The sequence below is a fragment of the Chaetodon auriga genome, chromosome 4 (genome assembly GCF_051107435.1).
Source record: "Chaetodon auriga isolate fChaAug3 chromosome 4, fChaAug3.hap1, whole genome shotgun sequence".
NCBI classification, from domain to species: domain Eukaryota; kingdom Metazoa; phylum Chordata; class Actinopteri; order Chaetodontiformes; family Chaetodontidae; genus Chaetodon; species Chaetodon auriga.
The window spans coordinates 13,278,911-13,304,946 of NC_135077.1; the positions used below are offsets into that span (position 1 = coordinate 13,278,911).

A 26,036-nucleotide genomic window follows, 5' to 3' on the forward strand; every position below is an offset into this window, starting at 1 on the left:
CACCATTCGATTGGAGTGTGCAGGAGCAGTTTGGTACTGACAACCGGTTGTGGGAGAAGTAATGAGATTCTTTACTTAAGTAACAGTAACAAAACCACAGTATAAAAATATGCCATTAACAGTAAAGGTCCTGGATTCAAAATTTCACTTGAGAGAAAATATAAATGTATCTGCAGAAAGTGTACTTAAAATATCAAAAGTAAAAGTACTCATAATTGAGAGAGGATACTGTTAGTGTTGTACTGTTGGATTGGATCATTGTTATTGATGTATTAGTTTGAAATTTATTTAGTTTGCAAACTGCAGGATTAAGTTTTCCTCTACAGGCTGAGAAATTCTTCCCCTCCTTCAGCAAAATAAACTCTTTACAAAGCCTGTGGATTAGCTGGAAAATGTATTGTCACAAAGCTGAAAACAAGCTGTTCTTGTGAGCTCATGAAAAGTTGACTTTTTAGAGATACATCGTTCTCACAGCAGGACGACCATATAATGATCTTATTAAATAAAATGTATTGCTGTAGATTAAACTAGCCATCAGCCTTTTCTCTTTTAACTCCCTTTTCCAAGCATTTAAAAAGCAAAAATATGTTTTATAAATAAAAAAACAAAAACAAGGTATACTACCTGAAGACAGGTGAAGGACTATATCAAAAATAAATTCTGTCATAGTCAATTTCCAGTGTACTTGAAGGTGTCAAACTTAATTTCAAAGTAAAGGTAGGTAAACCCCACCCAGTCTGTGTAGAGGAGCCCTCATCCTCCTCCTCCTCCTCCTCCTCCTCCTCCTCCTCCTCTTCCTGTACAGCCTCAGCTTCTCATGAATAATCAGGACTTTCTAACATCCTCCCCTTCCAGCAAGCGGTGGGGTTTCAGTTAGGGGGGAGACTGACAGGTGGACCGTCCGTGAGCCCCGTCTAATCTGGGAAAAAGGGACTTTTAGCGTCTTCCTCGGCCCTGGGAAGACCATGGCTCACTCCAGGATCTGTCGAGACTCTTTGCTGGTGATTTTACTGCAAATCGTGCTGATTTGCTCTGCTCAGGTGAGAGATAGGTGCTCTGTCTTCTCTCTCCTTCATCTCTTAGAGAAGACACACCAATATATTCCTGTTATATTCCCAGAGGTGCTCAGAGAGGCATTCATAGTGATCTTACTGTACTTTTTAGTGTTTTATTCCAATGTATAATTCTATAATAACCAGAGAATCTGAGGTGTGCGATTCTTAAAAGTAAGGTCAAATCTCAGCTATATTATGTTGAATCTCTAATGGTTTCATATTTTATATTCCTGTAGGCACTTTCACATTATTTGTGTTGCTCAGTAATGAGTAGACTTTACTGTACCGTACTGTAATTTTAGTGTTTATTTTTTCCTGTTTTCACCACATTATACCTGTGAAAACTACGTGCTTTCAATATTTTATGGTGTAGTATTTGATTTTCTTTGACAGTGTGTGTTAGTATTACACATTGTTATTCCCCATTTATAAACTCTGTTTGGGGCATGTGGATGATGACATTGGTTGAATTTAAAGTATGACTTCAATTTTTTAATGAAGTTTATATAAAAAGTGATGCAAACTGTGGTCTATTCATCCCAGTGTGCACACCTGGCACCAATAAGGTCCAGACAGCAGCAATAATCCGAACACATGCCATTACTTAGGTGGTATAATGGGACCATAATGGGAAACCAGGTTTAGTTTCATGACCTTTCCCCTCACGTCACCCAAACAATGACACTCTGTGTGAGCTGCCATTCACACCACCGGCAGCACTGGATGATATTTAGAGATGAATTTCAGCAAGAAAAAAAGTGAAAACTGATTATTATGTTTGTTCTGCAGAGGGGCCCAGTCGGCCCCAGAGGCCCCCCAGGGCCGCCCGGAGCTGCTGGCGTGCCCGGAGTGGATGGCATCGATGTGAGTTGTGGTTTTGTTTCTTCTCAGTCATGAATTTCAGTTTTCAGATGTGGGTCAAGGTTGAGAATCGGTTCATTTGCGGGTTAATCGGCTCAGTGAAGCAGGATATCACCGATTTACACAAGAAGGAGAAAAAGCAGCAGCTGTTTTAACAATGAATTGTTCTTGTAAGAAAAAGTCCCTCACATGACTGCATCCAGAACACATTCACCTGCATTGTAAGCAGTGATTTTACACTATCAAAACCATGTTGTACTATCAGATTAATTGACTAACAAGAGTTAGTGAGTGAGCAAAAATCTTCTCACTAGCTGCAACTAGCTGCTTTTATGTGACACTACAATAAGGTCATTTTAATAGATTGATTAAACTAAAAGCTTAAATGCTGCTCTATGGGCTGCTTGAACTCTATGACTCTCAACCCACATTCAATTCACATATGCATCATGTTTACACAGAAAAAAGGGCGTTTTTTTAAGTGCCCTGAAACAAAAAGTGGGCCGTTATGTTTTCTGCATGTTTTTGATGGGGAATATCCTGAATCATTCCATCTTAAACAACCTAGTTTAGCCTAAATATAGTCATTTTCCATTTATGGCTTTCTAAAAATTCTGCTTTAAGTAATATTATTATCATCACCTGAACATGTTCTTCATGTTTCTGCAGGGCGACAGAGGAGAAGACTCCACAGTGAACGGCGGACCAGTGAGTGGACTATTGATTTCTCCTTTCACGGGCAGAAATGTATGATGGATGCTGACTGTAGGATTCATGTAAATCAACAGTGCTAAGGTGAGGTGAACTTCTGCTTCCAGGGCCCTGATGGTGAAAACGGCAAAGACGGAGTTCCTGGAGCTGCAGGCCTTCCCGGCGCAGATGTAAGTGAAACAACTCGTCGACATGGTGGAGTGTGACGTTTAACACAGGCTGGTTCTAGTTGTGGCCGGTGGTGTGTTCATTTACCAGACGTGTTTTACAGCTGCTCTGACAGGCTCGTCTTTTCTGTTGAATTCTGAAGCTCCTTTAACCCAGTGGATGAGAGTCACTCTCTGTCCTGCAGGTTAAAGAGGATCTATTGAATTTCTGTGAGATCTGAGCTGGAGGACTTGAGATATTCAGATCTGCTGCTGTGTGAGCAGTTTGTCTTGGCCTCCACCAAGTGAGAGTGTGGAGGAAAAAAACGTTCCTTGTATAAATCAATCTGGCTATTTAAGGGAGAGTCTGGAGTCGCTTCCTGAGAGAAACAGGGGTCTTTTTGTGTGAGATCGAGGGGTGTGCAGGGGGATCAGCTGCCCAGCGATGGCTGACAGGAGAGAAGCGTATGCTGGGAAAGGTGGTGCAGAATGAGCTCAGTGTGGCTGCTGTGGTGACGCTGCTGAGAACAGACCGGCAGATTCATGACTGAGTGTGGACTGAAACTGAGAAAATGCTTAAACCACACAGACATTTGAACCAATCATACATTTCAAAGAGGTGGAGAGAGATCAGTTTCTACACCTAAAAAATGGACCAGAATGCAATGCAGTTGGAAGACAGGTTGTGTTTTGGATGTGAGTCGTTCTGGAAGCATGAGAAGTCAACACAGCATCACCACACATGGATATATTGATTATCTGAGAGGGTACATTTATGCAGTCTTCGTTTGCTGTGATTGGCCGATCATCTGGTTTTAGGTGTCTTCGCTTCCCTTCGCCTGCTGATGGTGTTAGCCAGGTGGAGAGTGTTATTTATGGAGGGGGCAGGTGAGGGGTGGAGCTAAAGAATGGAAGGAAGGCCACACCTCCTCCTGAATCATGATTTTTAATGAGTCTCCAAAGATGAGGGCAGTCAGTCAGTTCCTCTGCTACATTACATAATAAAATACATTTGAAGACAGACTAATGTAAAACAACCTGAGCCCAAAGCTTTAACATATTTTATCACTATAAAAAATCTGCGTGGCTGCAAAGTTCACATTGTTTGGTGCCGTACTTCCAAAGTTTTGTTTTCATGATAATGTTTTTAAAGGATTTCGTGTTGTCTTTGTAGGGACCTGTTGGACCTCCTGGAGATCCAGGCGCACTGGGCCAACAAGGGCCAAAAGTAAGTTTATCATCGATGCATTCTGTTCAAACATCAGTGCTAATCATCACACTTACTGCAGAGCTGGTGGGCAAATCTTTGTTTGTTTTTTTGTTCTTCCCTGTTTTACTCTAATATTTCTGATTTGACATTTCTGCTGCTTGTTTTCAGGGAGATCCTGGCCCACGTGGACCTCCCGGAGAGCCTGTAAGTACAAACATTAATCTGAATAGAATTCAGATTAGATTCAGTACAAAACTGTGTGACAGTTGTATAAATATTCACTACTCAGGTGTTAGGATACATAGTCAAAGATAAGATGTACAATAATATGATTTGCGTTTATTTGTACTGATGTTCTGTAAGTTAAACAATTCAGTACATTTATTTTTAAACCCTCAAAGCTGATCGATATATTAGTCTCATGTTTATCTCAAGCAACACTTACATTCATTTTAAATAACCAGTACATATTATTATTGCTGGTGTGGTTTAATCATCATGAAGAGTATATGATATTTTTGATATCTATATATAAAATCTACATATTATTGATTATTTATTGCATAGTTCAGCTGTCCAGTGATGGTACCCTCATAAGAATTTGGCTCCATTATGATGCATTTAGTTCCTTTTGCTTAGCATTAACAACACTGTACCTCCCAGAATTGTCTTTATTGATTTCTGCTGATCAATCAGTCTCAGTCTGACACCGTCAATCCATGATTTCTGTCTGACAGGGTGTAGGACCTGATGGGCTGGATGTGAGTACCTACAATATCACACTTTAAACACTCTGCTGTTATGGTTTCCATTCATTCAAGTCAGACTGACAAGTTAAACGAAGTGAAGAAGAACTCTGATCTTAAGTTGAGTTGAATTTAATTTAACACCAAGATGAACAGAATCATTTCACTGACCTCGTCTGTGATGTCACGGTGTACTGACCACACCCCGAGTACACTCCTACATCACTGCAGCAAGTGAGACATTCAACCACAAGAGGTCAGCAAAAACAAGTTCTCAGGTGGTGTTAAGTTACTCTTTAACATGACTGTATTCATGTCAGAGCCTGTTGTTGTACACCTAACAAAATATATTTATCTACAAAATGTGAGCATTTGTTGCAGTGTTAGAGCCTTTATTGCAATATGCTGTTCATCAGAAGTCCAGGCATTTTTTGCTGTTTGTTAACAGGGTATTCCTGGTACAGACGGGCTACCAGGCGAACTGGGAAAAGCTGGACCACCTGTGAGTACACATATCACCGTATCTCTAAATATCATACGAATGTAAACATTAACAAGAATTCAGAAGACAAGAATGAAGAGTATATCGATAAGAGTGACTATTGATTGTTTGTCCATATACTGTATTAATTATTAATTAAAACTCCTCTATCTCTCAAAGGGAGCGAGAGGCAAGAGAGGTCAAGTGGGTCTTCCTGGTCCTGCTGGGCCACGGGTAAATATCACAGCTTCTATCTCCTCTCACTGAAAGGGTGCAACACTGACACTGACAATAATATTTTATTAAAGCTCAACCATATTGTGTTTTTTTTTCCCAGGGTCCTCCAGGCGTGTATCAAGGAGAGGACCTGGTAAGCCAAAGTGGATTCATTTAAAACCATTTCGATAAAACAGCTTTCTGCCTTTACAAATAGTTTCTGTAACTAACCCAGAAACTAGAACACAGAATACTTGATAGATGCTTACACAAGCTTGCCAGCCATGTTTCTTGAATCAGTGTGACTAGCTTACGTTGTGCCACAAGAATTAGCAGATGGTAATTCCCTGAAAAGGTTTAGCCATTTTTTGAGTCCATGTTACTGCAGTATGAAATTGAATTTCTTTTGTTGTCAAAGCTCATAAACTGAAAGCCAGACAGATGTGTTCAAGTGCTCGTAGGAATCTTCAACATCCCAAATTCACATTACTCTCTTCATGACATTAATGACTGAGCTGAAACTTTCAGTAACTTTCTGTTTCTCAGCTGATTTTTATAGCTGAAGTTCTGAAACTGTTGGCTGACTGTATCGCAGTCTGAAAACTTTTGTTCATTTGCTCTTGCTAGCTGGTCCAGGGGTCGCTGTCAGTGGAGCCCCCTAGTGGCAGGGCTCTTCCATGACCTCAAATAGGCTGTTATGTTTTTCAGTGTCCCAGCGCCTGCTCGGCTGGTCTGACTGGACATCCTGGTCTCCCCGGCATGAAAGTAAGCGAAACTTCACTGATTCTGGTATTACTTTCTCTCTGTGACATTGAGCAGTAATGTTAAAGGAGCTGCATGTAAGAATTGGCCTTTTGTCGAACTTACATGGCAAACAAAACTGGGAGCAGAAAGCACCACACAATTGGGGCGTCGACTCAGATTTCAACAAACATCTAACTTAGCAAACACATTAACACTTTCAGGAACATTATTTAATGAGCAGCCTTTATGAGCTATCGCTAAATAGCCAACGTTAGCATTAGCAGCTGTTTACTTACCAGTCTGCAAGAAACTTTGAGAGTTCAGCATCAAACTTCATCCCTTTACTCACCCAGAGACGTCTCCAGCGGTGTAAAGCAACAACATCAGCCTTCTGTTTCTATCATTTCTGTCTTTGTCGAACGTGTGTTTTTGCCCTTGAGGCAGTGCTTCTTCTTCATCTTTTCAAATTGCACCGATGGCAGACTGGACGCTACAGTGACTCACTGTCGCCTCTTGAGGTGCAAAGTGGTATTATGAGAGAGGATGGGCCTCTGACATAACGTCAAAACTGCTGTTTCTTCACATTCTGTTGAAAATATTAATTCATTTTTTTAACGTTTTAAACTAAAATTCTTACATTCAGCTCTTTTAAATTATGTCTTTATGTCACCTTAGCGTTAGCTGGTCAGAAACACTTTTTCATTGGATTGTTTTGCTAGATGCATTTTTCAAGATAAGTTAAACTTGATGTTCCTGCCTGTAGGGCCACAAAGGGGTTAAGGGCGAATCAGGTGAACCTGGAAGACAAGGACACAAGGTAACATCCTCTCCTTTCACACTTTGCAGATCTATTCCTGTAATATATAACACGCAAAAAGATTTTTCTTGAGTGAGAATGGTGTGTAGTGAAAATGATTTATTCATATGCTGTACAGTGTCCAGAAAAAAACATAGTATGTTGCATAAAAATAAATAAATGCTGAAGTAGACAAAAATAGATCAAAAATAAATTTGAAGTACTTCCAGATATCACAGCTTGACATGACTGGCTTATGTTCTTTTTCAGGGAGTGGAGGGCGAACAAGGACTGCACGGTGAAGTCGGAGCTCAAGGCCTACCAGTAAAATATTTTACCATTCTCTCTTTGACAGTTCTCTCCACACAAGGTTGGCTTCAAATGAGACGACTCTTCACAGTCAAGCATATTAACATATTAACATGGGACATTGCTGTCTCTTCTCCTCTATCCGCTGAGTAATTTTAGGGCCCAGGTGGGGCAAGAGGCCTCCCAGGAATAATGGGCTCCAAAGGCGACAGGGTAAGAAGTCACACTGCACAGGAGTTTCATGGATTCATAAAACAATATAAAAAATGTTCATTGTGTTTGACCCTACAGGGCACAGGATAACAGATTTACTAAAATAGTCTTCTTAATTTCTTCTTTTTGATAAATTATAAATTATAAATTATATATAAACAGCATGATGTAGCTAGAAATTTCAAAATAAAAGCCCATAAAAGAATGCGATCATTGACTAAATTTTTATCTTAAAAAAAAAAAAAAAACAGGTTATTTTTTTATTCTTCTTATTTCAACTTTTATTGACAACAATTTTTCCAAACAGGGACCTCGTGGAAGTCCTGGTGATGTTGGTTCTCGGGGAATCCAGGGGGGCCCAGTGAGTACCCATCTTTGTCTCTCCTCTGTTGACCCCCCTCCTCATTATTTAGACAAAATCCTGACAAAATCTGGGGACATTTTTCAGGGTGATCCAGGCCAAAGAGGAGCCAGAGGTGAGCTCGGCCCAGCGGGAGTCCAGGTAGGATCTTAAACACAAGCCAGATCAAAAACAGTGTGTTATTTATTCTTTGTTATACATCATTCTCTTCTGTGTTTCTTCAAAGGGGGAAAGAGGTCCAGCTGGAATCAGAGGAGTACCAGGGCCAAAAGGAGAGCCTGTGAGCACTGCTTCATCTTATCAATCAATCAATCAATCAATCAATCAATCAATCAATCAATCAATCAATCAATCAATCAATCCCTTCCTATCCAGCTGTCCAACTGCTTTTTAGTCTTACACATCATAACTAATTACATTTTCCTATCTACCTTCCCATAGTGGAGCCATATGAACGTTGTTGATTTACCATATCCGGTTATTTGACCACTGCCAATAAATACAGCTTTTCTCTGAGTGGTTCCTTCATTTAAAGAGACTCCTGTTTATAATTAACTTTGTAAACCTCCCATCGTTCTTACCAACAGGGCCTCCCTGGTCCAGATGGCCGTGAGGGAATACCTGGACTTCCAGGGTCCAAGGTAATTTATTTTATAACATTTTACGGCAGTGTGTGGAAGTGACTTTTTGCAGTGAAACATTGTTGCCCATTGAGGGATTTGAGCAGTGTGCTTGTAGATAAAGAGTCTTAAGTCTGAATCTGCACATTAAAGGGATTTTTTGCCCCTTAGAAAATCACCCTGACAGTTTCTTTCTCTCATTTTTAGGGTCTTCCGGGGAAAAGTGGGGCTCCAGGTGATGCTGGCACACAAGGACTTCCTGTAAGTGTGACCTCTCACCTCAAAGCATCCCTGATTCGTCACTGACAGTGTGAGATTTGATCATTTGAGCTCAGATGTTGATGTTCAATGCCATTTTCTTCATGTAGGGTTTACCAGGTGCTTATGGCCAAAAAGGAGTCAGTGGCACAAAGGTATGATCAGAACTTTATAGTTTATATGCTTAAACAACACTGAGTAACACTGTTAACACCAGTAGAATAAACTGTCCTGTTAACTGTCACCAGGGTGTCACAGGTGACCCAGGTGTTGTAGGACTGATGGGGTCTCCAGGGAAACAAGTAAGTTTAAAACCAAACACCAATTCAATATAAGGATTTTAATTGCTTTGAGATATTTAGAATTTCCTCAAGTCATAAAATAATTGATTGTTCTGAAGGTTAATTATTTGATTTGTTTGTTTCCAGGGCGAGCGTGGAGAGCAGGGAGAGGTGGGACCTGTCGGACCCAGAGGAGGATCAGTGAGTCAGCTGCATCTGCATTTTCATTTAAGGCTGCACCCTTAGGCCCATCCTCTTCCCGTTCACTTCCTGCCCCAGCCTGTCACTCATCCTGGGTGTCCTAAAAATGTGCAAAGTAGATCTGAATGTCAGTGTTTCTAATCTTAGCCCTGACTTCCTGCTCTGTGTGACACAAACTGATAATGCAGAATTCTCTGGCACTTAGCTGTGGTTATTTCCTGTCAGAGGGTTGCACAGTGAAGACTGTACAAACCTGTTCAAAGTCTGAGTGAAGGAGGCGAATAAGGCCACACAGTGTCTGAGAGAGTTTCCATCACATCATTAATCCTTTGTTTCCAAGATCGAAAGTAAAGCTGACTCGAGCAGGAGGATCAACGAGACCCATAATGTCTCTGTTTCTTTTTGTGAACACCAACCAGAACAAGTACACTCTGCTGCACACTTCACTGTTTTCATGCATCATCTAATACAATAAAACACTAATTCTGATGCCTGTAACACACAGTGTGACTTAAAACCTGCCGGATAGAAGCCATAAAAGACACTTACACTTCCTCTTTGGATAATGTCATTAATGACATTAATGGTTATTATTTAAACTAGCATAAGCATAAAGAAAAATACGTTAAACACATTTTAGTGTATTTCACTGCCAGTTGCCACAGTAAACAAAAGAGAAATCTTTAAACATTCATTATTCACAAAAACTGGACTTAAAATCTTTCTTTCCATTGTGCTTTGATACATTTTGGCATCTCTTTGTGTTTTCTGTCCAGATTCTACCTTTTCTTTTCTCTCCTCTCTTTTAGGGTGAACGAGGAGAGAGAGGGCATGACGGGCCTCCAGGATTACCAGGAGCCAGGGTAAGACTTGAAGGAGTCGAAGGATAAAATCACTGCTAATGCCTGACTCCACTTCAGTGACTGACACAGTGTCAGAGACATCAATCACCCAGAAATACATCCATACAGGTGTTTTACAGGTCAAAGTTCAAACAGTTCGAATTAGGATTTTGTGTGGAAGTAATGCATAATAATACACATGATAATTATGGTGGATGGTGAGCAAGACAAAGAAGATGAGGAGATTATTAGAAGAGGAAGAGCTTACATGAACCCTCCCTCCCACCTCCAAGAACATTCTCAATAAAAAGAGAAACTTAACAAGCAGAATATTAAGTATGTAAGTAATTACATTACATGCAATATATCGACTACAATTATACATGTATATATATACTCTGTGTGTGTGTGTGTGTGTGTGTGTGTGTGTGTGTGTGTATATACACATTGAAAGAAAAAGGAATCAAGAACAAACTCAGAAAAAAGAAGGTTGTCTATTTAAGTTTGCAAACACAGGATTTAGGATCGTCTCTCTGTCCCTGTTGGTTCCATTAATATGGATTTAGTAAACTGTCACATGGCAGAAAACCTGGATGACAACAGTGAAGATGTTCTCGTCCACAAAGGTTTTTGAGTTTCTGGGACCTTCTGTTAGCAGGTGCACAAACTAACATGGTTAAAAACATTCCTTTTTTGGTGGAACCAAGTAAACCTGACAGAAAAACAACAGGATTACAGGAACAGGAATACACTGTAATTGGATATGGATGACAATGAGACCACGGATGGACTGAGAAACGGGGAAAAATGGATTTTGTTTATATTTTATTAGGTTGAAAATATGAAAACACAATAATCTCCTTAATCTGACGACAGTCCTCCCTGCTCTCCTCGGGCTTCCTCTGTGCTGCTGCAAACCTTGACTCTATCAAACTAAGAGATCAGGAAACACAAAGCGAGCAATCCGTGTTCATAAATACTCTCCTCCTATCCTGAACGTATTATTGGACACGAGGATCATTCCCCAAGATAAACCCTGTATCTGGGAACTCAAGCCTTGTGCCATGCTTTTATTAAACACTGGCAGGTCTTTATGAACTTCATTCCCTGCAGTTAAGCCTCTAATCTGCTGGTGAGCGGGCATGAATGGCCCCTTGTTACAGAAATCTGAAAGCCCAAGGGGTTTTTCTGCAGCTCAGGGGGATTCAGGACAGGAAAAGAAGCCGAGAAGCCCTGAATGAGCTCTCTGTTCCCCAGGAATGCCTGAAACCTGTCGGCCCACTGTACACCACAATCGGCACCAACACACCCAGAAACATGTGAGGGAGGGTGGATGGTTGGGGGGGTCTTCAGGACCTTCCAGCCTCACCATTCAGATGATGTGAAGCTGGAAATGTTTTTTATTTTTTCTGTGGATGTGGTCAGGTTAAGGAGGGGGAGGTAACATTTCTGAGCCTCTCACAGTCGGCCTTGTGTTATAATTCTGTGTATTTATTTTTTGTGCGTCTTAACAGGGAAGCAAAGGGGATCCGGGTCTTCCTGGACTTCCTGGTCCAGCTGGTTATCGTGGCCAGAAGGGGGACAGGGTAAGAGACACAACAAGATAAACACACTTTAAAAGTGAAGTAAACTCCCATATTGATGTTATGTTGTTATTTTTGCTGATTAAAAGTGTGTACGGTTAAATGTGGGTGGAGCTGTGGTGGGAATATGTTCACGTCAGCAGCTAAACTGCGCCCTTCAGAATGTGGTTCAAAGCTAACAGGACATGTCACTCCTAATTGGTCTGAATTCATCTAATCAGCCAATCAGCTGCATGGGCGTGCAGTAATTGTAGACTGAATATAAACCAGATTAATCAGCAGTCCTTTGATTCTCAGTGGGGAACAGCAGACAGGCGAGGTTAGCAACTAGCTGGTGAACACAGTGCAGCATTTAGCAGCTAAAGAGCTAATTATTTCCTTATTTCCTTCCTTTGGTGGAGACCAAAAACCAGAGCTAAAAGGGAGTGAATACTGAACTTAGATTTATCAAGTGGACAGAAACAGACTTCATGTGAATGCTAATGTTGCTCTATAAGTGCTGGATGTGTAAACAGATTTAGTTTTGTAAAGTTTCAGATAATCAAATGATGATGATGATGATGATGATGATGATGATGACCATGATGTTCTTTTTCTGTCAGGGTGCCGTCGGTCTCGATGGTGCAAAGGGAGAGCAGGTGGGTTTCAGGAGTCCTGATTTTACACCTTCGATTAAAACTCTGGGGACAGTGTTGAGTCGGAGCAAACAAAGTGCCAAAAATCTGTCATGTGTCCTTATTTCAGGGAGCTGCAGGTGCTGAAGGAACACCTGGAGAGAGAGGAGACATGGTGAGTGATCAAGCCCAGAAGCACCTGCTTTCACTTAGACTGGAGAGCTGCTCTGTGTAATGTGTTGCATCACTGTCGCTATGAACAATTATTTCTGCTTCTCTTCCAGGGTGACCATGGAGAACCAGGAGAGAAAGGATCGGTACGTTCGCCTGAACAAACTCACAGATGGCCACGTCCCTGACCTCAGGACGGTTTAACAAAAGAATAAATCAGATGTTTAGATTTGTTTCCCTCTCACTGTGCTCTGCTGTAATCTGGCCATCCTAAATGTTACAGTGTGTATCTGCTGCTGTGGATTACAGACAGGCCCACCTGGAGAGACAGGAAATAAAGGCCCAGAGGGCAGCCGAGGACAGCAGGGGAAAGAGGGCAAGCAGGGCCAACCGGGACCACGCGGCATGCAGGGCGACACGGGGGTACCGGGCCTGCCGGGGGCTCAGGGACCAGCGGTGAGATGCTTTCATCTTCAGCTTGCTGCTGACTCAGAGCTCTCTTCTCTTCAAGCGTTCAAAATGATTCTTCAGCAGGGAGGCTTTGAAATTATCTTTATTTAGAAATTACAGAATCTTTGTGTTTTTTTTCATGAAGCATTGTGGAGTCAGATACATTCGGTTTGCTGAGGCAACACTCAGGGACACACTGTATGAGCAAAAGACTCATCCCTGCGATCTGTGTTTGTTCAGGGAAAATCACCAACTGATACACACATCAAGCAAGTCTGCATGAGGGTAATGCAAGGTAAGAGTCTGTCACCTCCTCACCACCCACTCAGTCTGTGTCCTGTACTTTCTACCTTTTCTGTTTGAACATAAAGTGCTTTGTCAGTGGTGAATCTTTACTACTGTAATATTTTTACCTGGAATTTCACTTTTATTCCAAATATGACAATATTCCAGATTTCATGCAAGTCATGCAAACAGTTGGATTTACCAAATTGGGCCTCACACCAAAAAGTGTGCAATGTGCTGATATTATTCAGGTTTTAGGAGCTTTCTTTGGATGTATGCAGCACATTCAGAATACGTGTCTCAGTTGTGGTCTTCGCCACAGTTTGTGACACATGGCCGGGAGTGGCAGCTTATAAATATAAACATGTCCTCCTGTGTCACAGAGCAGCTGGCCCAGCTAGCAGCTAGCCTGAGCAGGCCTGAGTCAGGCATTGCTGGGCTACCCGGTCCTCCTGGCCCGCCTGGACCTCCAGGCCCCACCGGAGAAAACGGCTTCCCCGGACACCCCGGATCACGAGGACTGCCTGGTCTAAAGGGTCCAGCTGGGCTACTGGGTCGCAAAGGACTCAAAGGTGAGATTAACAGTTCAAGGACGACATGAATATGTGGCTACACTGAGACAAGAACACAAAGGATGAATCACTGAGAATTAACCGTTACGGTTCCGTTAAGAGACACGGCATAACACTGGATATCATGGATCCAGGATCTGATAATGACCTCATGATGCTGATCAGTTCGTCAGCCAGACATAACTGATCCATATTAAACACAGTTTCCTGGGACTGTCTTTATCAAAGTCAGAGTGTGTACAGTTTTCAGAGTTGTATTAGTTTCAGGGGCTTTACAGTCCGTGTAGCATGACGTCATCTGTCCTTTGACCCTGAGTCATGTTGGCGTATATGTAGAAAAAACCTCACACATGCTCTGATCGTCTGAATTGTGAGAATTTCTTCTGGTCAGGGCTAAAGATGTCCTGATGAATGATGTCCTGGTGAATCGTTGCTTTTCCTGTTATTTATATCCTGCAGTGACCCACTTCCCCCTCAGGGACCAATCAAGTTCGTCTTAATGAAGGAACAGATGAGATGTGAAGTCTGAGCTTGAACTTCAGCTAAATATGGAAACTTTAATTATGTGGATCCTCTTGTTGATGATGATGTTTCCTCTCTGCAGGTGACCAGGGTGACAAAGGGGACAGAGGACCCACAGAGAGAGGACCCAAAGGAGCGCCAGGTGCCCCCGGTCTGCCAGGTAAATGACAAGCATGACTAAGAAATCTGATTTTAGAGCAAATGTCCTCAATGTCTAACTGTGGTGCATCCGAATCAATCTGAATCACCAAATGTGAAAGTATTGTCTGAAGAGAAATAGGCCAAAATCTGCCCATTCAGTGGGCAAAATACTACTTTCAAAATGATTAAAAATAAAGATTTTTTTGAGTTTTTCATGTAAGGACAAAGAAAACAGATATTTTGTGGGATGACGTCTAATTTAGAATACAATGGGTACCTTTTCATTTCGCCAAACCTTGTCTAGAACTGCTTCATTAATCAATAGTTGAAACAAAATGAGCAGATATCAACAATATAACTTGAAATTCTTCTTGTTTTCTGCTTCTTACTCTGGTCCTGATACTGACTGGTACTGATGCCAAATTTTCTTTAAAAAATATAAACATCTTTTCCTTAAAAAATGATTCTTTTTTCATTGAATGAAAGAAGCCATTTCAGTCAAAATTCAGTCAGAAATGATCAAAAATGTGATTTAAATCAGGAACTGTTTGATCAAAGATTATGTAAACGAGACTCTCACAGATTTCAATCCATTTCACAAAAGCAGATTTGTTTTTGAGTTTCCTTGCAGTCAGTGCTGTTATACACACACCACACTTGAGTAAAGTAGGAAAAATGACCAAGGAGAGTTTCTAAAACAGGAAGTAATCTGTAATCGAGAGCATAGATCAGCTGATTGGTTGATCAGATACAGAGGCTGTACAACAGTGCTGTGAATTTAGCTCAAAGCTCAAACAGTAGTAGTATTATTATTATTTAGGGACAAAAACTCTATTTTTTCTCAGTGTTTTGCTCAAGGGCCCATCAGCAGGTCGGACATGGTATGTTCTGAGGAATCTTTGTTTAATTTCTTCTTCCAGGTGAACCCGGTCGACCGGCCTACGGCAAAGACGGTCGTGACGGAGAGAGGGGGCCCCGTGGTGTTTCCGGTACACCCGGCGTTCCCGGGCCTCCTGGTACCCCTGGTCTGAACGGTTACTGTGAGTCGTCACAGTGCGTCCTGCCCATGGTGGCGTCGCCGGTTTCTGCAAAGGACTCCAGCATGAAGGGCCCCAGTGAGATGTGAAGAGGGGCCGGAGCGGAAAACTGAGAGACTGGAGGAGGAACCAGAACCAGAACCAGAACCAGAAGATTTGTCCATTTGGGTTTTGTCACTTGGTTTGTATGTTTGTCTTTTTTTTTATTGGTCCTCTCAATTGGAAAGTAATTTTGTTCTCTTGAAGCCACCTTTGTGGTTCTAAAGTGACATGAAGGTGGACACTGAACAGCACACCTCACCTGTTGAAACTCCTTTACGTAAAAAGTTTCATTTTACCTCAATTTTGCCATCTCTGTACTGTAAAAATTGAGAAATGAAGAACTCACTGAATTTGTACAAACCCACCAGCCCTGTTTCTATCCAAGCAACAACGAGGCAAGTCTGAACGTTTCTCTGTGTGTTTATGTAAATGTGTCAATACGCAAAATTATACTGCTGGATGACGTACATTTTGTTTGTGAGTATCTTTGTTGTTTATCCACTTAAACCCCTCCTGTGCCCTTTCCTCTCAATGTGTTTGATAATTTCTGTCATGACGACTGTTGTGATTGTGATTGGAGGGCGGCGATGTGTGAAAACCTCTCTGGCAGTTTTATATGACTTCTTATTTATTATATCAAGGTTTAAAGTGACATCTTCGAGTTGTACAAAGGAGGAAATAAACACATTTTGATAACCTCTTGCATGTTTTGTATGGACGAGTACAGAGCAGAACAACCAGGAGTGCCCTTAAACAATTCAAATTAAAACTATGATCGATAACTTTATCTTCCCACAAACCAAACCTGACGATCCTGCTGTGAAGGTATAAACATGCCAGACGTTTTTAGACTGAACTTGTCTTTAAATTTGACTATTTTCCTGCCACTCAAGCATTAAATGTTCCCAGTGAAGTCTTGTCAGGGTGAATAATCCTTATGAAACATGTCTGTCTGTTATAATCAATTACAACAACGGTGATTAGATTTCTCTCAGAAGATTTAGTGCTTTATAAAATATCACATTCTGCTCACAATTTCATTAGATATTCCCCAAATATATCAAAGACAGAAAGCTAACTGATTCAGTCTGCAGCTCAATGTGTCTACTTGATAATTTATAACAACTTCTACAAACTTTCCTCCTAATCAGCTCACAATATCTTTAAATTCAGCTATTTGACAATTGATTGAAAATGGTGGTGAAATGCTTTTGACACCTCCGGCATTCAGGGAGGAACCTCAGTCATGTCAGATGTGAATGACAAAAATCGGATTTAAGGAGAGGAAGTATACAGACCAGTGTTTCACTCAAGGTTTCGTGTAAATGATTCAGTGACTTTCAGTGTTTGAACATCTGCAGTGAAATCAGACTGAAAGCGTTTGAATCAGATGATCATCGAATCAGGTCACCGTGAGGGGAGACTGCTGCAGGCTGTGCCACCATAAAGTCTTGTGTACATCATGATGATCAGACACACAAAGAAGAAGCACAAGAAGAAGATGCTGACAAAGAAGCAGAAAAAGATGATGCAGGAGAAAAATTAGAAGAAGAAACAGAAGACGTAAAATAAGAAGCAGCAGAAGAAGTAGAAGCAGGGTGGCAGTCGTACCGCCATTAAGTGTTTTGCTTCATACTAAGTTTCTGCACATTTTGGGTTTCATTTTACAAGACACTTGACCTTTGAGTAGTTTCCACTTTGTTTTGAACACAACAAGCTAATGTGCTGAATGAAACTGTGAATTAAAACTGATGTGCATTTTTAAAAGCACCATGCTGATCAAACACCTCACACACACTGCCTGCTGTTCCTACCTGTTTTTATGGTTTTATAACAGGAAGTCAGGAGGTTTGATGTTGTCTCAATAGAATCATGTGATTGGACAAACAACACAAAGAGCTTGTGGATGGAGCACGGAGGAAGTGATAAGATGCTGTTGAGAGCTCTTGAAAAAGCTGGTAAGTGGGCCTTGATTGGAGATTTTATTGGTCAACTATTATCTCCACAATCAAGAATGAAGTCCCATTCAGACTGAATTAAAAAGTATTTAGAAGAAAACCCTTTTTTCCTAACAACCATGACAATATTTCAGAATCACTGACAATAATCACTCATGAACTCTGCTGTTTTTCAGTGTATCATTTAATGTACTCTCACAAGTTGGTGAACAGGTACAACTTAGTCGCTCACGGTACTAAATCACACATCCATTGATAGTATAAATAGCCAACCTAATAATAATAGTACACATTTTCAAATACATAAAATCATCAAGTATCCAAGTCTTAAGTTACGGACATCAAATAAAAAGGCATACAAAATATCGCAGACGTTGGAAGTCCAGTTTGAAGCAAAAAAGAAACAAGAACTGAAAAATAAAATATAATGAAACTAAATAAAAAAACATCACATTTTGGACATGGCAGTTAATTAGTAAACAGAAGGTTTGATAGAGAAAAGAAATGAGTACAAGTTCCTAGACTTTCAATTGACAAATGTTGCAACAATTAAGCTTTTTATATTAAAAAATAGTTACTGAAAGGGCATCAGTGAGTGTAAGACTTCCTGCACAAGACAAAGGCAACAACTTCTTTTTTTTTTTGTTCCGAGTAGAAAAATGAAACACCTTTTCCAAATGCCGGCGAGAGTCGGCTCCCGCCTCGATTGCCTTTGTTCCACTTCGATTGTAAGGCATTTATGGATGAACCATCTGATTTGAAGGAAGGCATACCTCTTTCTAGTCAGTCTTGAAACGGAACATTAAGATTGAACAGGGTACATAATTGCTCACATGAAATGAAAAACGTCTTTTTTTTTTAAACACATTCTCAGGATAATGGGGTAAACTGGCCAATCGAATTCTTTGGGATGTATCTGAACGAAACAACCAATCCAACATCTTACAATGATACACGACTCAGCGCTGCCCTTCCTTATTTCTTTTCTTCTTTTTTTGGGGGGGGGGGGGGTACATGAAGTTAAAATATGGTGAATCTGGTTCACAGAATCATTTTTTCTTTCTTTCCTTTTTCTAAACTTGATTTTGAACCTGGAGCTGGAAGGGGACACTTTAATTACCAAGCATGATTTTTTTTTTTTTTTCAAAATAACATACTTCAACACAATGACTAAAAACAAGCCTGCCAGGGAGGTTGAACTGAACTCTTCTGTCTTGCGTGTATATGCGTGGCTCAGGGTTTGGCTCTACTGGATGCAGCAGTTATTGCGATGGCCGTTGGAATCTTTGAAGCGCAGGCGCATCTTTGGACGATATTTCTCCAGGTAGAACAGCTGCTTGCTGTTGAACGCTCCTCGACGCTTCCTGGAAGGAAACAACGGGACACAAATTCAGCTCAGTTCAACAGATCTTCCACATTCTTTGGCCGGACCACAGGGTCATTTGACGAGAATATAATAAATACTGAATATGTAATATAAAGAGAAGATATGCACTTTATTAGCCTGTTACTACGTTATGTTTACAGGTGAATGATATGCATATACATATTAAGCAAGACAATATTAAAAGGTACACTATGCAGGAATTGTCATTTTTCTGAACAATCTAGTAAATATCTTATCGACTAATGTGTTAACAATGTGTTAATGGTATTGTTTGTGTCTATGAGCTAACAGCTCTAATTAGCTCACCAGTTTAGTTCACTAACTAGTAGTAGACAATAAGTCATGACAATACGTCTTTTATCCGTCAACAATTTTTCCTTGTAACTTCCCAACTTATCACACCAAGATACATACACTGATGTACAATACCATATAACAGATATTAATTAATAAATGACACGCCCAAGTCTTGGCATTTTTAACATTATTCTTGTAACTTTCTATGAAAAATCATTTGAAAGCCAGCGTGTGGGATCTAAAAACATTTCAAGCAAAGACTCATCACCTACTTTAAAGCACTCCCTCCACTCCTGCTATTTACAGTTGCATGACTCATCCTTCCCTGCTTTATGTGTCCCACAGAAAAGCACCAAGATCTCAAAACCAATATGATGGCGTGGCCAGTGTTATCAGACAGCTCATCACAGATACTCTGGTGTGTGCGCATGAGGTGGGTGAGAAGTAATAAAAAAAACAACACATGCACATTTAAGGGAGCGCAGGGTCTCTATGACACAGTCGGTCCACCAGAGGGCACTGACAGGTTCATTTTCCAGCTGTTGCACAGCTCAGTGAACATCCTGGCCACAATAGCGGAATGAAACCACATTTAAGAGAACTTAGAAAAGGTTTGTGTGCTCATGTTAAAAAACACATATCACCAAACTGCCGAAATGTAAGTGTAACCCCCACATCTTCCACTGTTTCCTTGCTGTTTGCCTCTATACTATCCAACCCAAAAACAAACAGCCATTACACTGCGCCATCAACATTTACTTCAAAATAACCATTTCCAGCAAAAAAACTTGTCTACTGCCACTTTAATTTCCAAATATCCTTCAGTTCTGGTCTCAAAAATCCTAACTTCTAATGCTGGCTTACTGTGACATTATCTATCACCCGGTGGCTTCATTAGATTCTCAAACAAAAATTTCTCCAGAGCGAACTTGCAGCCGTGTTGACAGGTTTTCATTGACATGTGAACTTACTGTCGAATGAACTGGACAGCATCTTCATATTTCATCCCACATTCAATCAAGGCGAGAGCGACCAGAACAGGAGCTCTGTAGGGGAAACAAAGGGGCGCAGTCAGCTAAAAACAGCTTTCATTTACACTGTCCTTACGTTTCTGTATCAGAGCATGTATTAACAGAAGGAAGCGCTCATAGTTTTATCTGCCGCATCCCAACAGAAATCACGTGTAGAGAGAACATAATACTTTAATCTCTGTGACAGTGAGTGCTCACCTCCCCAGCCCTGCCACACAGTGGACAGCGATGCAGCAGCCGGGCTCCTCCCTAAACTTGAGCTTCAGCAGGTTCAGCCAATCATCCACGATCTGGTTGGAGGGAGGAGCTCCATCATCGAACGGCCAATCCTGCAGAGAAGAGGGAGAAAGAGGGAAATGACGTCATCTGCCCTGTTTCTTGGAAACCAAAACAAAAGAAGTGTGAGGGCTGAAACCAGCTGCAGGGAAACACAAATGTTGTTGTAGGGGGGAGGGACAGCTGGAGGGGGTTTCTTTCTGTGTCGGTGTCTTCATTTGACATTTTATTGAGCTGTTTTTCAGTGGAAGCTTTTCTGAAAATGGTCCAGTTAATGTAGTTAATGATAAAATCAGTTTAAGTACAACACTTAGACACAAAATCTTTAGTCTTACACATCATTAAACGAATCCATGATCACATCAGAGTGTTGCTGACTGCTGACACAGAATTCAAACTGTGCTGCAACAATCAGTTGATTAATTGCTTAATCAATCAATCAACAGAAAAACTATTGGACAACTGTTTCAAGAATCAATGGATTGTTTAAATGATTTATAAAGCCAAAAGAACATTTGCTGGTTGCACCTTGTCAAATGTGTGGTGGCTTTCTTGCTTTGATCTGAATAAAAGCAATTTGAAGATATCAACTTATACTTTTGGAAATTTTCCACAATTCTCTGACATCTTATAGACCACAACCAACCATCAGATGGATAGAAAATGAATAATTAATTATTTGCAGGCCTAAAAATAATCCACTAATTCATATCTGCTCCATGTCCTAACCCTTCTTTAAACATCATCTGATCATCTTAACTTTTTGAATTAAAGAAGGAAATAAGACGTGCACTGAACTGGCTGTGTTGATCTTAAAACATTAACACTGTCCTCTGTGGGCTGCTTGTTGTTTTTAAAGCAGTGTTTGCATTTTGCAAGTCTAACAACTCACTAAATCTAAGAAGAAAGTCACCAAGCTGGTAACAGGGAAATGGTACAAGCTGTGAGCTCACTGTTACGATTGTTTTTTATGCATTATGCACACAAGGATAAAACTGACCACAAGACTACATTAAGTGCGGTGTGATGCATCGCCGCTCATGAAGGAACCAAAGGTTTTTAGGCCTGAACTTACCAGAACTTGGATTCCTTCTTTCACCACCAGTGTGGCATCATAGGTGGCCTCACAAACTCTCACGACGGTGGTCACTCCATATTTCTTCAGCTCCTGCAAAAACACATCATTTATTGCAAAACTACAAACGTACAGGAATAGGTAAGCTATTGCAAAACACAACGTGTCCTTTATTAACATTTTATCTTCTGCCGAAATATCTAAACAAATAACCTCTCACGTTAAGTTGTCATTTTCAAAAGATTTCCATGCATGGTCTCTTTCTCCTCATAATTCCCACATGTGAACATACAATCTTAAAACTGTACTAGTTGTAACTGTACTAAGGCTCACCTCGATGAACTTGTTCAGGGTGGCGTTGGTGGGATTGTGGGTGATGAGGAACCTCATATTTTTGTAGGTGATCTCCACAGGGGCTGGTCTGTTCATACGAGCCATTGTGACAACGTAAAAAAACCAAAACAAAACCCGAAAGTCTTCCACAGAGTAAAAACACGAATGTAAACACTTAGTTAAACTCGGAGGGAATGTCAAACAAAAACGTCCAGCGAGCTTCTAGAAACCCAGAAACCGTTCGGTCTTCCTTCAAGGTTGGCGAGCAGAAACGAAAACGAAGGCTGCAACGGGTAAATGGAGAAATATGGGGAGTTGGCGACCGAAAAAGGGGCGGACAATCAGAGAAACAACTCAAAACCCTCTCCTTTGGAATAAAACAAAAGAAAAGGAAGAAAAAAACAAGGCTGGTTCCACCTTGATTCAGGCCAGGCGGAAGCCGACGAGGGCAGTGTGCAGCGGGTGGAGTTACCCCATCCAGGCCGAGTTGTCGCTGGTTCTGGGAGGCGTCCCGGTCCTGCCAACTTTCCGGGGTCCCTCCTGTGGCTCAAGTGCGTCGGATCGATGGCGAGTTTGGCTGTTCACTCGTCTGCATAGGCAGCGTGCTGAGCCTGGCAGTAATCCCCACTGCCCTTCAGAAACTCCATAAATGTGTGACCCAGAACACCACAGAACTGCTGCAGGACACAGAGGGGGACAAGGAGGGAGGACAGGATGCTTTTAAAAACACAGATTCTTAAAGAGAGGAGGCACACAGGGCTTCTGTTGAGGCTCTGTGTGTTAAAGACACTACAGGCACTCTTGGTTTTTGGCACTGAAATGTGACAAAACAGCTTCTGGTGGTGTGCTTTGTACTCTTCTTGTTCCTGTGGACTTAAATTTGATGGCAGAAAATGTTCTGACTCCATCACTAATATCAAGTTTGGAGTGAACACTGATTCCACCAATTTAGACATCAGATTCAACAATAACCACAAACGCTCATTTAGTTGCAGTCCTACTTATGTCACTGACTTTTTGTATTGTCTCACAGTTGCATCACACACCCTGACGACACCTTTCCTCCGCACACTTATGAGTAACGACCGTGTAACTCTGATACTGAAACTGCATGTCCAGTGAAATCCACCAGTCCTTCAGATCTCAAGAATAACAGACTGTCTCCACATCAGATCGATCATAGAAAGAGCACAGAGACCAAACACAGACCACACGTCAATGCAGACATGACACAATGTCTTTATATGGATTTAAGAGTTTCCTGCAATTCCTGCTCGCACGAACAGCCGACAAACAACCCCGACAGAAATCAGATATATGGTCATAATCATAAACCCTCTGCATTTATATCTTTATTGACGTTTATGTTCTTCCACTGAAAATGGGCGGCGCAGTTTCCAGTGTTTTAGAAAATGAGAATTTAAACTCCTGTGTGTGTCTTAGTGTGTGTGTGTGTGGTATTTAACCACCAGTCAGATTAACATCCTAAGCAAGGCACTACCCATTGCCAAGGTGTGGAGTTTTGACTCCCACCCGGAGCCCCCAACCAAATGTGGGATGCAAAGCTGCACATATGAGACACACATATGAAAATCTACCTGTCAGTGTGTTATATAAAATCACACTGCAGCACCATGTAACGTCTTACCTAATGGCTGCTGGTGCACAATAGGAAGGATGTGTCATTTCTGACATCTAGGTCATATCAGTGAAAGCTGAGCTCACCATGAGGCCTTCAGCTGGGCTTTAACTAACACACACACACACACACACACACACACACACACACACAGTTATAATCATCACCATAAATCTGGCTCACAAATGGTTTCACTGCCATTTCCTTCCTAATGTTTCTGCCCTTTACACTCTTAAGCAGGGTGTTAATACCTGAAGGCCCACTCTCTGGACATGTTTCTCTCCAGCTTTTGCTCCAAATACTAAAACCTAAGCTGCTCAGCTATGCTTGTTAATCCGGCCGGAAAACAGCATTCGGTAGAAAATGTTGTGCAGTGAACAAAATGGAGAAAATGAAATGAGTGAGAAAGAGAGACAGGTGATAGAAAACGACAAAAGAGGTGAGGAACAGAAAAGAGGACGACGGTCATGCTGATATGTTATTGCTTTACATTTCAAAGCCGGAAAGTGTCCTTTGTGTGAAGACGCACTGGGCGCCATCATATACCGTTGGAGGCCTATAGGCACTGTCAAGAGCGGAGAGGGGCGACCTACACCAGGCTTTCCGGTGACAAACACGACGCCGCGTTCAAGCAGCAGGAAGGTACATTGTGTCAGAAATCACAGACGACGTGTTTTTGTACACATTTTTGACATTTCACGTCAAAATACGTCGTTTCCACCGAGAGAAACTTATGCCTAACGTTAGCCGGACCAGCCCGGGCTGCGCATCCGACTGCCGCTTCCTCACCATGACGAACATCTCACAAAGCTTTAATTACGCTGAAATAACCGAAACAAATACCCGTCCAGTCGGTTTATGTTACAGTTAACTGAGAGATTTAATGTTAAGTGTCAGAGTCGTGGAGGAATTAAAGCGGCTTCGTGACGAGAAGGCCGAGATTTCACCGAAGAAACGTGAAGGCCAGCTGGTAACGACAACGTACTGATTTACAACACGAACCGAAGGAGTGGAAACGGAGACAAAATGGCAGCCACAAAAACATTTTACTTACTGGAATATGCTTACTCATTGAAGATTGTAGCTTAATCATACAGCCGGTCCCCAGAAAAAGGTAAAAATGATAAACGGTTCTCCACCATACAGGCCGGTGCTGCTTCTCCAAGCGGAGCCGAAGTCTCCTGGTCTGCTGCGACCACTCCGTCAGGCTGAAAGAAAGACGAAGCCAACTTCCTGTCAGAACTTTCAAAATAAAACACCCCCTCCACTTGGCAGCAATGTGGGGATTTCCTGATTTTGCACAGTGATTATCTTTAGAGTTTGTACTGTTGTAAAGTTTATGATAATATTAAAGTTCATTTGTGTAGCACTTATCAAAACCAGTGTTACAAGTGCTTTGCAAAAAACACATAAACACGGCAATAAAATATACTGTGTTGAAAAACAGGCTGGCATTAGATGGATAGATAGATAGATAGATAGATAGATAGATAGATAGATAGATAAATAGATACATTATTCATCCCCAAGGGAAATTCACAAGTTCCAGCATATTCCACAAATTTTAAGTAAAAGGTATGCAATAAATAATCTAAACGCACAGCAAGCAAAGAATTGAAAGTTAACAGTAAAAAAATGTAAAAATGTCCACATGTCCAGTGCAAATAGGATTAAAGGTGAAGATGTCCAGTGCAAACAGAATTAAAAGTAAAAATGTCCAATGCAACAGAATTCAAGTTTAAGTGTCAAGTGTTTAAATGAGTTAAAGTGAGATGTCCAGAGTTTAAATGTCCAGTGCAAACAGAATGCAAGTTACAGAGTGTTGTACAGATTCCATTCAGGACATTGAGGAATGTTGACATTAATGTTTAACGTTTCCCCCCGAGTGGAGTTAGAGAGCCGCATGGCGTGGGGAGGAACGACTTCCTCAGTCTGTCAGTGGAGCAGGACAGTGACAGCAGCCTGTCACTGAAACTGCTCCTCTGCCTGGAGATGATGCTGTGCAGCGGATGCAGTGGATTTTCCATGATTGACAGGAGCCTGCTCAGCACCTGTTGCTCTGCCACAGACGTCAGGCCGTCCAGCTCTGTGCCCACAACAGAGCCTGCCTTCCTCACCTGTTTGTCCAGACATGTAGCGTCCCTCTTTTTGATGCTGCCTCCCCAGCACACTACTGCATAGAAGAGGGCACTTGCTACCACAGTCTGGTAGAACACCTGCAGCATCTTTTTGCAGATGTTGAAGGACGCCAGCCCTCTGAGGAAGTACAGTCGGCTCTGTCCTCTCCTGCACAGAGCATCTGTGTTGGCAGTCCAGTCCATTTTATCATCCAGCTGCACTCCCAGGTATTTGTAGGTCTGTACAAACTCCACTCAGTCCCCCTTGATGGTCACAGGCTCTGGATGAGGCCTGGGCCTCCTGAAGTCCACCACCATCTCCCTGGTCTTGGTGGTGTTGAGGTGCAGGTGGTTGGAGTCGCACCATGTGACAAAGTCCTGGATTAGTGTCCTGAACTCCTCCTCCTGTCCAGATAAGGATAAAGGAGGAATAAAACTTACAAAAATGAAGTAAA

General features: G+C 41.5%; 2 protein-coding genes and 1 long non-coding RNA gene across 4 annotated transcripts; 1 reads left to right on the forward strand and 2 right to left on the reverse strand.

Annotated features, from left to right (window-relative positions):
* The first annotated feature begins 892 nt into the window (after positions 1-892).
* col9a1a (collagen, type IX, alpha 1a) lies at positions 893-16,369 on the forward strand. The gene is made up of 32 exons (XM_076728714.1): positions 893-1,040; positions 1,845-1,919; positions 2,586-2,624; positions 2,735-2,797; positions 3,948-4,001; positions 4,152-4,187; positions 4,721-4,744; positions 5,178-5,231; positions 5,391-5,444; positions 5,548-5,580; positions 6,135-6,191; positions 6,934-6,987; positions 7,237-7,290; positions 7,435-7,488; positions 7,796-7,849; positions 7,937-7,990; positions 8,076-8,129; positions 8,437-8,490; positions 8,677-8,730; positions 8,838-8,882; positions 8,976-9,029; positions 9,156-9,209; positions 10,019-10,072; positions 11,566-11,637; positions 12,237-12,272; positions 12,379-12,423; positions 12,533-12,565; positions 12,729-12,875; positions 13,110-13,164; positions 13,538-13,726; positions 14,331-14,408; positions 15,310-16,369. Exons 1-32 carry the CDS (start codon positions 966-968, stop codon positions 15,513-15,515), a joined length of 2,064 nt encoding a protein of 687 aa, XP_076584829.1. The 5' UTR covers positions 893-965; the 3' UTR covers positions 15,516-16,369.
* Positions 16,370-17,592: 1,223 nt separating this feature from the next.
* On the reverse strand, positions 17,593-21,959 carry ptp4a1 (protein tyrosine phosphatase 4A1). 2 transcript variants are annotated; one of them, XM_076728238.1, is made up of 5 exons: positions 21,826-21,959; positions 21,493-21,585; positions 20,340-20,470; positions 20,082-20,156; positions 17,593-18,786 (listed from the first exon to the last, which is right to left on the reverse strand). In XM_076728238.1, exons 1-5 carry the CDS (start codon positions 21,928-21,930, stop codon positions 18,660-18,662), a joined length of 531 nt encoding a protein of 176 aa, XP_076584353.1. In that variant the 5' UTR covers positions 21,931-21,959; the 3' UTR covers positions 17,593-18,659. The 2 variants fall into 2 exon arrangements, with proteins under 2 accessions (XP_076584353.1, XP_076584352.1); XM_076728237.1 differs by having other exon boundaries at positions 17,593-18,790.
* Positions 21,960-22,361: 402 nt separating this feature from the next.
* On the reverse strand, positions 22,362-24,665 carry LOC143319344 (uncharacterized). The gene is made up of 2 exons (XR_013077072.1): positions 24,519-24,665; positions 22,362-22,502 (listed from the first exon to the last, which is right to left on the reverse strand). It is a non-coding gene; the product is annotated as an uncharacterized LOC143319344 (long non-coding RNA).
* Positions 24,666-26,036: the final 1,371 nt, after the last annotated feature.